The sequence below is a fragment of the Arvicola amphibius genome, chromosome 15 (assembly GCF_903992535.2).
Source record: "Arvicola amphibius chromosome 15, mArvAmp1.2, whole genome shotgun sequence".
In the NCBI taxonomy this organism is placed as follows: domain Eukaryota; kingdom Metazoa; phylum Chordata; class Mammalia; order Rodentia; family Cricetidae; genus Arvicola; species Arvicola amphibius.
The window spans coordinates 45,853,369-45,865,443 of record NC_052061.1 but is presented as its reverse complement, the minus strand read 5'-3'; the positions used below and the strand labels follow the sequence as shown (position 1 = coordinate 45,865,443).

General features: G+C 44.3%; 1 protein-coding gene across 3 annotated transcripts in view; it reads right to left on the bottom strand.

The window, feature by feature from the left end:
• Window positions 1–12,075, bottom strand: part of Usp10 (ubiquitin specific peptidase 10) — a 47,683-nt gene that overhangs the window by 19,496 nt on the left and 16,112 nt on the right. For 2 of the 3 annotated variants that reach the window (XM_038312475.2, XM_038312472.1), the window contains exons 2-4: window positions 11,186–11,254; window positions 6,199–6,256; window positions 1,379–2,410 (exon numbers count right to left, since the gene is read on the bottom strand). In XM_038312475.2, coding sequence (XP_038168403.1) covers window positions 1,379–2,410; window positions 6,199–6,256; window positions 11,186–11,254 — 1,159 coding nt within the window. The remainder of the gene's footprint in view (window positions 1–1,378; window positions 2,411–6,198; window positions 6,257–11,185; window positions 11,255–12,075) is intronic. The other variant, XM_038312474.2, reaches the window with a different exon arrangement.

Sequence of the window (12,075 nt, the reverse complement as noted above, 5' to 3'; positions counted from 1 at the left end):
GTTCAATTCCCAGAACTAACAGATGGCGTGCATGCAGGCAAAAACACAAAATAAAATGAGTAAACCTTTTTAAAATTTTTTCAATTAAAAAAAAAGAAGAAAAACATTTTTCTTTAAAACTATGATCCAAAGGGCTGGAGAGATGGCTCAGCGGTTAATAGCACAGGCTACTAGTCCAAAGGACCTGGATTTGATTCCTAGCACCTACGTAAGGGTTCACAACCAACTGTAACTGCAGTTCCAGGGAATTTGATTCTGTCTTCTGGCATCTGCTGGCACAAATACACAAGTGGTGGCTAGACATACATGAAGGCAAAACACCTGAACACATAAAACTTAAAAATTTAAAAAAAATGGATTATTCCAGTGGAGTACAGTGACACACCTTGTGATCCCAGCATCGGGAGGTAGAAGCAGAAGAGAAGTCACTTTGGAGATAGACTGCGCTAAATAGCAAGTTCAAAACCAATCTGGACTACAATATGAAACCCAAAACAATAAAAATTTAAAAAAAAAAACTCTATCAATCTTCTCATTTGAAGAGACTTCAGAACACTAAGAACACTCAGAATAATATATCTCACATAGGGAATAAAATGTTCTCATTTTGTTTTGGTTTCTTTTTTGAGACAGGGTCTTGCTTCTGAAGCCAGGCTGGGCTTAAATTGTCATTCCCCCCCCCCCCCCCCCCCCCCCCCGCCTCAGTCTCCTGAGAGCTGAAATTACAGGTCTATGTTTCCACACACAGCCATAATTGTGACAGTTAAAAGCCAAGACTTGTTGCTACCCCCAACTATCAAGAGGATACACCTTAATGTCTGTTGGGACTCTGAGCACTCCAAGGGCACACTGCAGCACTCTCCGGAGCTGGGGACCTGAAGACCTGCTTTTGCACCTAACCACCCAGCCTCTGTGTCTCTCCACTCCCTACCTTCAGCTTGGTGCTACAATTCTGAATAAAATCAATCACTTAACTGAAGTCACTAGGGAAGGGAGGGGGGTGCATTTTTTTTAAATGTCTATTTCTATACTGATAGAGAAAAAGAATACAAACTGAGTACCAACTGAGGAGGATCATCACACCTAGTACACCCTAGTTACAGCACGGGACATAGGTGTCACACATTCCAACGCTACAGTAACAAGAAAATGGAAATGGAGTTTGCCAATAAGGAACTTGCAAAAAACATGAAGTTTTCCCCACTTACATAAAGGCATAGCACCCTCTCCTTGCATCTTTCTTCTTAAATACATTGTTTTACAACAAGGTAATGTTAATGCATACATGCCCTTTACCACCACTGTGCATACCAACACACTACACAGTGTGTCCCTAAGACAGATCCCATCTCCACTCAGTCTGTCTGTTTAACTGTACCTGCAATCTTTATGGCTACAGGATCCTCTGAAACTGGAACAAGCCCTTCTTTGACTTCCACCTGCTTTTCAGAGGCCAGGGGAGATGGGACAGGGGGGGAACACTTAGTTTCCACATATGCCATGGGCGAGGAGGAGGAGGGCTTAGAATCATGAAAGAGGCTAGCCCAGGACTTTGCGGGCTGGCTAATGGGAATGGCCCCAGATGCAGAGAGCACATTGTCAGCAGGAGGTGACTGGCTCTCAGGCTTTGCAGGGTCCAAGTCTGTGCTCTCCTCAGTGTGTAACTCTACCCCATTGGCAGCAGTGTCCTCGCCCAAGGATTCAAGTATTTTTCCATTAGCAACTGCAAGAGTCTCAGTAGTATCAGTGCCAACGTAGGGCTGCGTCACAGCTGTCCTTAGAAGGCTGTCTGCAGGGAGGCAGGGTTGCTCAAAGTCAGTTCCATGGCAGCCCTCAAGCAGCCCTGCAGTCCTGCTATCACTACCTAGTGTTCTGGGGAAAGGACTGTCAGGCACAGGCTCACTGATGAAGTCCATGGGATTCTGAGGGCTGTCGCAAGTCCTGGGCATAACTGAAGGAAGCACATCGACCATGAACTCAGCATCCTCCACACCCACACTGTTCGTAACTGCTGAACCAGCATGGCCATTGACCAGCGCAGCTGGAGAAACAACCTCATCACCACCATCTTTCAGATAACTGTAGTATCCAGGGGGGCGCTTCTTCTTCTTTTTCCGCTCCCTTTGACCAAGACCACCAGTGCTACCATCGTTCTCCAAGGCTTCTCCCTCCACGTTAGAGCTGTTTTCCAGAGTCAGTGCCGAATCTGGGTACTGGTCAACGGAGCTGTAGTTTTCATCTTTATCTATGCCATCAGGGGTCTTTTTGGAAGTTGTGCAACCAAGAATAAACTCAGGTGCCTGGGGGTTCAGAGTGCTTGAAATGCTGTAGCTGGGGGCTCTCGCCAAACCATCACTTGTTTTGATGACTTCATCAACCCCAAACTCAATCCTCTGATTTTCTTGTCCTGCTGGGAAGAAACAAGCAATCAGTGCCCATCCATTGCAAGCACAGGGAGCAAGCTCTGCAGTATCAAGACCATTCACCCTCTTTGAAACAGCTACAACAAGCTTTATGCCTATCTTAATAATCTGTTGGAAATGTATCTATAAAACAAGAACAAATTGGGGGTATGAAAAAAGAAGCCTGCCCTTACCTCTGGTTATCTGGGTAACTAAGAAATCCAAGGCCACTCTCTATTACATGGCAGTCACACTACATAAATAAACAAGTAACTTGTAGCATTGCTTAAAAATATTCCTTTGAGCGGGGCGGTGATAGTACACACCTTTAATCCCAGCACTCAGGAGGCAGAGGCAGGCAGTTCTCTGTGAGTTCAAGGCCAGCCTGGTCTACAGAGTGAGTTCTAGGACAAGCCTCAAAGCTACACAGAGAAACCCGGTCTTGAAACAAAACAAAACAAAACACAGATATATATTCCTCTGACATAGAGTTCCGTGGTAGATGGTGTGCTTACTTGCTGCATATTTGGTGAATGGTCATGCATGTGAAATAAAGGAAACACGCCTTCAATTCTGGTGCAGGGCAGCAATAGTTTTCAAGTCCCGCATTTCAAGGATGAAATTATATCTCCAAAATCGTGTTCTAAGTATGTTTTATTCTGGAGGGCTTGAAAGACTTCATGGGAAGGAGGAAAAAACACAGGTTCAGGGAGAAGCCAAAAATGTGCTAACTAGATAAAGGAGAAGGATGCCCATAGCTGAAGTGGGAAGAAAGGCAATCCTACCCCCAGTGACTATAAACCACAGCAGGTTTCATCTGTATTCAACTAGCCAATGAGCAGTTCTTTCCTTACTTTGAAATGGATTACCAAAGAACAATGGTTTCTATTACACCTGGGGGCTGCAGCTCTCCCATGATGCTCCAGGTTCCATCTAATCCACAATGCTTGGGCTACCAGTCACAGACACTGAGGTGTGTGTGCTTGGAGGAAGACTACCCTTTGAGATATGTATACTGTGAAGTCACACTCAGAATTACTGTGCTCTGTACTGTGAAGCTTACAGAAGATTGACTGTTCCCAACAGAAAATGCCTTCCACATCCATTCTCAATCTTATCAGAGAACAATATTCTAGGATGTGACTGGGTATCAGAGAAGCACTTCAACATCTACCCAACATGGTACTTCAGACAGTTTCTCTTCTTTTCATGAGGGGCACACACTGACAGCAGAAAGCTCAGATTGAGTCCCATCTTTCAGGTGAAGAAATGAAAAGGCCTACAAACAATAGCCAAACAATACATAAGGAAGACAACGCCCCGGCATGTAAGCTTGGTGGTTAAGAGCACTAGCTGCTCTTCCCAGAGGACCCAGGTTCAATTCACAGCAACCAAAAGGCAACTCACAACTGTCTGGAACTCTAGTTCTAAGAGATCCCATGTCTTCTTCTGGCTTCTGTGGGCACCAGGCATACACTTAAAAAGGTATGCCACACACATAATTTTTTTAAAAAAGGGGGGGGTATACCTTGAGGCAATATTTCTCAAAGTGAGCTCCATCAAGTACATATAACTCCATGGTGTGTGAGAGATTTTCCCAAGCAGGGAAGACAAGGCTCCTGCTCCAGGAGTTTACATTTATTGACAAGATCAACCTGAGTTCACAAAGATTAACAGTGCACAACAAAGGTAAGAGGCATTGCAGATCCCTCTGCCTCAGTGGGAGGCAGACTGGTCAACACAAGAAAAAAAACTATGAAAAGCTTATGAACATACTGTTCCGGTGGGGCGTGGTGACACCCTTTAATCCCAGCACTGTGCTTCATTCCCATGGAAGGTATGCAGAGAACAGTAGAACTTCAACAGTTAACTTAATCGACAGCAAGGACACACTGATTCAAAGTTCAGCAACTGCCTAGACAGGACAGCAGATAAAGTACAAGGCACAACAAGGTTCCCTGAGGTCACCTGCTGAGACTGTCTACACTGGGAGAGGGAAGCACTTTCATCACACATTCTCCTACATGCTGAGGGGTAACAGCATTTTACACTAGCCAATCACAGACACTCAGAAATGAATGTTGTCCCTGTGGCCCACTGCTGGGCAGTCTTAAAAGGAGATTTATTACCATAGTGTGAAAGGCTCTATGGTAGTGGTTCAACCTTCTTCTAATGCTGTAACCATTTAATATAGTTCCTCATGTTGTGGCGACCCCCAACTATAAAATTATTTTCATTGCTACTACATAACTGTAATCTTGCTATTGTTATGAATCACAATATAAATATCTGATATGTGACCACAAAGGGGTCATGACCCACAGGTTGAGAACCACTGCTCTGCGGAGAGAAAACACGAGACCAGGCTTTAGAGGAAAGAACCTTTAAGTGGTCCTGACAACTAGCTGTAAGCAGGCAGCAAGACTCTGGGAGCATTCCCAAGAAAATTAAAGTCAGACTTTGGAAGAGAGAGCAGAGAATGAAGAAAAGGAGCCAAGGAACAATAAGTGGGTTGAGATTGAATACAACCCAACACCAATGCAGGTGTGAGCAGGAGACAAAGCCTCTGACAAGCAAGAAGTAACACGTGAAAAAGAACAGACCATCACAGGTGCAAACATTCAGAGACGGATGTCCCAAGGGACCCAGACTCCTGGAGCTGGATACCAGCAGATTAAAGAAAGGGCAACTCATTTTACCAATTGTGAAGCTATTACTAAACCTGTTTGTTCCCTTCAGATCTATTACAGCTCACTGCAGAACTGCTAACCTTAGTCACTTTCTGAAATGTTACTGTAGATAAGGCTGGCTTAGTCTTTTCAAACTTCTATGTAAACCTAATTAACACCGATCACAAGTATGACATGCTAACGGAACATGGAATCCAATCCCTGGCTCTTAAAAAAAGACTTTCCTTTAGATTCTTGGAAGCCACCAAAAGCTTTACAACAATCCTGACTAGAAATGGTCTGGTCAAGTTTGGGTCTGTGATGACTGCACAGTCAAGATGTGTTAAATATCTGTGCTCAGCAGCAAACACTACTGCACATGATAAGCAACTCTTAGCCATCTGCCAGGGCTCAGACTGGAGACAGAAGAGGAGCAGAGCAGGACGTGAGAATGGTACCTAAACGCCCAGGAATCTGGGACAGACAGGACATAAACACCAACTGCTATAACAGCTCCACACAGGCTCACTACCAAGAGGACCCAAGAAGACTTGAACACAGCCATGTGGAGCGACACACCCACAACACCAGGGCTTGTTGAGGTAACAGACAGGAACACCTCTCTCCTGATCAGAACTTATGATGCCCAGTGATCTGGGGCACAGCACAAACTTGAAAGCACACCTGTCAATCAGAGTGACTTGGTAGTTGAGTGAGCTGCAGTTCACAGCAGAAGCTTCTGAGCACTAAGGAATGTTGGCTCAAGCTGGCCTAGTACCGCAGACCTGCTTCCCCAGCTTCTAGGCTGAGTTAAGAGCACCAATTTAAGCCTGCAGGGCTACAGGTGGGACTCCAAGACATGAATAGACTAGGAACCCAGCTCAGTAAGGAGTACTTACTGCACAAACCTCGATCTCTGTCCAATCCCCGGAACCCATGTCAAAGTAGAAAGAGAACCTACTCCGTGAAGTTAACCTCTGCCCACAACACACACTAAGCACACTCCACTAAACTCACACATCATAGCCCAAGTATGAATAAACTCTTAAGTGGGGAAAAAATATATAAGAAAACGGAGCACACGTTTGCAGGTTTCTTGCCCACCTAGCACACATGACCCAGCTTACCATCTGGTAGTTCATCTTCAGCCTGTATGCCATACAGAGTCCCACTGTATGGAGGGAGCTGCGCAAGAAATCAAAAAACACATTAACAGAATATTAAAACTCAACATAAATCACTACATTAACTCAACACTTCAAGTTCCATCTCATGACATCATGTTCCCAGAAAGACACACACCAAAATCTGATAAAATCTGAATCAAACAGTTTAGGAATGCTTTCAATTATTTACCATTACTAAATACACTGAAAGCAAGACTGGGAACCTGAAAATGCACTCCTAATGGCATGTGTACAGGTTACAGTAAAACCCTCCCATCACATCCATCCTGCCTGCCTGCCTGCCTTCCACAGGACGTCAGTCAGTGGTGAGCCCAGACCCTGGGCTGTCCCGTCTGCTGGTGGAAGTCACTCTTTTTGACAAGCAGCAACACAGCTGGCAGACGTAGAGCCAGGGCTCTGGGCAGAGACAGCAAAAAGCCCGTGAGGAAGAAATGGCCTGGAAACTGTGACTCCCTTTTTACACACTGTCCCATGCAACTGAATTAATGGTTTGAAATCACCTTTTTTGTTTGGAAGAAAAATATATGCCTGGCTACTTTGTGAAAACCAGGGGAATTTTAAGAACCTCTCAAATTCGTCCTGCCAATTCTACATTTAAGAGCTGGGAATGTCTGAGAAGTGAGACTTTCAGAACAAAGCACCTGCTGCAGCGTTTCTGTCCGGTCAAACAAGTCTGGAGAGCCTGGGATGTGCAGCTTCAGCAGTCTCTAGCTGGTGTCAGACCAATCACTGTCTGCTGTTTAATGGTCTCCTAGGCTCATGTCTCCAATGGACTCTTTTAGGTAGCCATTGTGGTTATAAGAGGTAAATTTACTCCCCCCCACCCCAACCAACTAAAGTAAAGTGCTAGGTTCTCTCCAGAGATGGTAATGACAAATACCAAGAAAACGGTAACTGGAAAGGAGTCCAACTGCTCACTCAGGATCTGGCACCAAGAGGCAACCCAGGACTTAGCACCCTGACACACGGGCAAACCCGTCCGTCCACGTGTCATCACTGACAGCACACGTGGTGCAGCAATCTCAAGGAAGCCTCTAAGCAAAGCCCTGTATTTCTACAATCAGAGAAGAAAGATGAGACACCGTGTGTTACACAGAATGTCTGCTCTGTCAGTGACTTGGGTGCCCCTTGAGACAGAAATCTATGAGGCACAGAAAGGTCTTATGAATCAATCCATTCACAGTAAAATCCCTGTGACACTGGGAAATCTTTTGAATCCAACTCTGGGAGGGAGGACCAGTGACAATGTATGTGCCTACTGGGAAGGTGGAACACCCCAGAGTCCATATAGCAACTTCAATTACAGTGTGCAGAAATGTGGCCTCTGAAGTAATAAAAGCAGATAAGTGGGCAGGGTAGAGTCTCTATTACTGAACCCTTTTATAAGAGAGGCAGAGACAGCAAACTACCCTGGGGACAATTAAGCAGATCAGCACAACACAAGCCACCAACTCCTGCACCCAGACCTTGTAGGGTCAGAACTCTAGCTAGTTCTTCTCAAAACAGCCACCTCACATAGGGCAAGCCATGTTATTGGTGCTAGCATCTATGATATATATCATGAATAGGACTGAGAAGGGCAGTGGCAGTGAAAAACCAAGGGTTCCTAACACTCCTATCCTCAAAGACCTCAGGAGGAGTTTCTGGGACAGCACAGATAGGGAAGCCAGGCTAACTGTTCTAACCAATTAACAGATCACCACTAAAATCTGGGGTAATCTTACAATTTCATTTAAGCTTCTTTTAAAATTCCATTCATTATTTACCGGGGTAGTGGTGATGTTGTCAGTTCTGTCATGACACTATTCAGGTCCTAGGGACTGAACTCAAGTCATCAAGCTTGGCAGCACAGACCTCTATCCACTGATCCATCTCTCCAGTCCTACCTGTCATTTTCAGTTAGTGTATTAATGCATTTAGGGGCTGATGAGATGGCTCAGCGGGTAAAAAAGTTTGCTGAACAAGTCTAGCAACCTGAGTTTAATCTCTGTAACTGACCCCACAAAGTAGTCCTCTGTTTGACTCCCCATACACAATCACAGAGACCTACCTGTCTCTGCTTCCTAAGTGCTGGGATTAAAAGTATGTGCCACCACATATAGCAAAAGGGGGGGTTACTTTTTTTTGTTTTGTTTTGTTGTTTTTGTTTTGTTTTTCGAGACAGGCTTTCTCTGTATAACAGTCCTGGTTGTCCTGGAACTCACTTTGCAAGCCAGGTTGGCCTCAAGCTCACTGAGATCCACCTGCCTCTGCCTCCCTTATTTACTTGACGCTGGCCAGACTGCTGCCATCCATGGGACCCACATGGTAAGAGGAGAAAACCAGCTTCCACAAGTTATCCTCTGTCAGCCAAGAACTATGGCACACACACTCAAGACACGTTAGTAGGCATGATGATGCACATCTATAAACCCAGTACTCAAGAAGCTATGGTAGAAGGATTTTTATGAGTTTGAAGCTGGCTTACACTACAGAGTGAGACTTTAAAATCATACATGCATTTACTTTGACTGTTGGCCTGAGGAAATCGTAACCACAGAATGGTTGCAGACAGGATGAACCAGCACTGCAAAAACATGATTACTTTTGCTGTCCAGGTGTGTGGCACCTTTCACTCAATAAACTGCCACCAAGTTAAGACCTTCCCTCGTGACAGAAGATGTAGTAAGCACAATGAGACAGAACTATCCAAATGGACCAAAGCTGTCCAATTCTACAGCAGTTTATAATACAAAAAGTACCAGATTTGGTGGTTCACACCTGGAATCTCAGCAGTCAAATGGCTGAGGCAGGAGGATCACCATGAGTTCAAGACCAATTTGAGAAACATAGCAAGTTTCATGCCAGCTTGGACTATGAAGTAAAATTCTGTCTCTTATACATCAAATCAACAATGTAACTCCCCATATAAAGGTGAGACGCTGTAAACAAAGTAGGTCCAGTTTACTCTGAGAAGCGTGTAAGCCTGGGGCCCTGCACAGTGTGGTATCTCCAGCTTCCTCAAACATTCAGGAAACACAACATAATAATCTGAAAGTAAGTCCCTGAGACACCAATTCAGGGAGCTGAAGACATGGCTCAGCAGTTAAGGGTACTTTCTACTCTTGAAGAGGACCCACTGTCAGTCAGTTTACAATAGCCTATAACTCTAGCTCCAGGAAATCTAACCCCAATGGTTTCCATATGCATTGTACACATGTGCACAAACCACATGCACACGCACAATACATACACATACACAATTTTTAAAAATTAATCTAAGGTGGGACATAGTGGTGCATGCCTTTAATCTCAGCATTTGGGAGGCAGAGGCAGACAGATCTCTGTGAGTTCAAAGCCAGCCTGCTCTAAAGAGTGAGTTCCAGAGCAGACAGAGGTACATAGGGAGACCCTATGCCAAAAACAAACAAAAATCCTTAAATGACAACCAAGAGCCTTATCTGTGCCCCCCATTCATTCACTCACTCTCTTTTTCACACACACACACACACACACACACACACACACTCACCTGCCCCTATAGTTTGAGCTATGGTACTAGGGGTGATCTGTTCAGTAACACGATGTATATATGTTGCTTCCAATACTAAGATCTGAGTATCTCCTGGAATAAACACTTTCCAGCACCAGTAATAAGACAGTGAGTGGGCTCAAACACAGCAACTAAATTACCTGACTATTCTCCACTAGGGAGATCCACTTTCAAGCCACTGCTCATAAACCAGAGCACAGCTCTAGAAACACCAGTAATCCTTATAAACACCACCAATATTAAAGATCACACACAGAATCACCTGTTTGCTTCTCCCTGGCTCCCTATCTTACTGGGGCAAGGTTTTAAACAAGCACCTAAGACAGGCACAAAAGCTCTCAGTTGTGATGCTTTACACTCTCTCCCCGTTTACCACCAGTTCTTTATCTTAGAAACAGAAGAAAGTGCTTCACTAAAATTTTAAAGCCCACAGCACATAGAAAATAAAGCCAGATCAAGCTATACCATAGCTATGGGCAGGAATATGAATGTGTACCATATTACATGTGTGTAGGGGCCTATGCCTTTAATCCCATCAATGGGGGAAAGACACAAGTTGATCTGTGAATTCAAGGCCACAGTGAGACCAGAGAGAGAGAGAAAGAGAGGGAGGGAGAGGGAGAGGGAGAGGGAAAGGGAGATGGAGATTAAGTTGGGGATGGGAGGAGTGGATCTATGGGATAGGTCATAGAAATGAGACATCATCATGTCCTCCCTCAGGAACCCACTAACCCAACCTGGCAGCTCCTGCAACACTCAGTAAACACACACTAATATAGTGTAGTAAATAAATTACAATGTGTATGACGAACCTACTGAGCAATTAAAACCAGAAAGCAGGTGCTGGAGAGGTGGCTCAGCATTTACTGCTCTTGTAAAGAACCTGAGTTCAGTCTCAGCATCAACAATGGAGCTCACAATCATCCATAACTCCACTTCCAGGGCATCCGATATTCTGATCTCCATGGACCCCAAGCAAGTGGTACATACACATACAGGCAAAACACTAATACACATAAAACAATATTTAAACTAACAATCAGTAACAATAAAACAATAACAAAAAAAAACAAATGTATAAGCATAAACTTGGGAATACAGCACTGGCTTAAAGTGAACTGCAAAGGGATGATCTTAAAGTGCACAGCACTCAACAGTTGCTATGGACACAGCATGCGCTGGGAAAGGAGCCAGGAAGGAGAAATAGGGATCTAGCTGTGTGTGCAACTATACTGGCACCTTCTAAGTTTAATGCAAATACAAAAGCAACAAATGGGTCCAGCACACTCATGGTGTAGTCTCTGCTCATCTATGCATTATTAGGACTCTCAATTAAAGTGAAAATGAACTGTCAATCATTTTTACACATATGAGCATGAAAACAATTTTTCTTACCTCAACTGACGAGCGGGGAGTCACAAAAAACTGATTGAACTCATCAGGGCTGAAATCGCCAAAAATATACTGAAAACAATAAGAACATTTGATTACATACAATAAACACATTACTTATTTTTTAAGTCAATATTTTACAGTTTGTCCTATGAAACATTTGGACTAGAATCCCCCAAATCCTTTTCAAATAAGCAATGAGGGGCCTCAAGCTGAAAGCTGAGGTTCCGAGGGGTAGTGTTTTCTCATGACATGCAAGAAAAGGCCGCCTGCTGGGCGGTGGTGGCGCACGCCTTTAATCCCAGCACTCGGGAGGCAGAGGCAGGCGGATCTCTGTGAGTTCGAGACCAGCCTGGTCTACAAGAGCTAGTTCCAGGACAGGCTCCAAAGCCACAGAGAAACCCTGTCTCGAAAAACCAAAAAAAAAAAAAAAAAAAAAAAAAAGAAAAGGCCGCCTAACCTTTTCTGTAAACCCTCAAAGAACAAGGTTGAAAGAGCTTATTTTGAAGCAAGTCAAGAATAGTCACAGCATGTAGGCTCCTGCCTGTGGGAAACTTCCGGGTTCACCTTTTCACCTCCATTTAGCTCTTTGCTGAGTGACATCATTACCCACCTCCATTTCATTTTCCCTGTCAAAGGACAGGAAAACTCATGGAAAAGTGTCAGTCATCCTGAGTAACAATCTTTAAAGACGTGTCATTTATTCTAAACATGAACAGGACTCAGAGAAACATATGGCAGATACAACCCTCTAGCTTCATAGAGTGCTAGGCGTGACCTTCACTGACAGGATCTGGTAAGAGTCTGCCAAGTGGCCACCAGCTCCTAGTTGCTTTAAGAAATCTGCCACTTACAAGTATCATGAGATTTCCACAACACTCATTCATTCATCC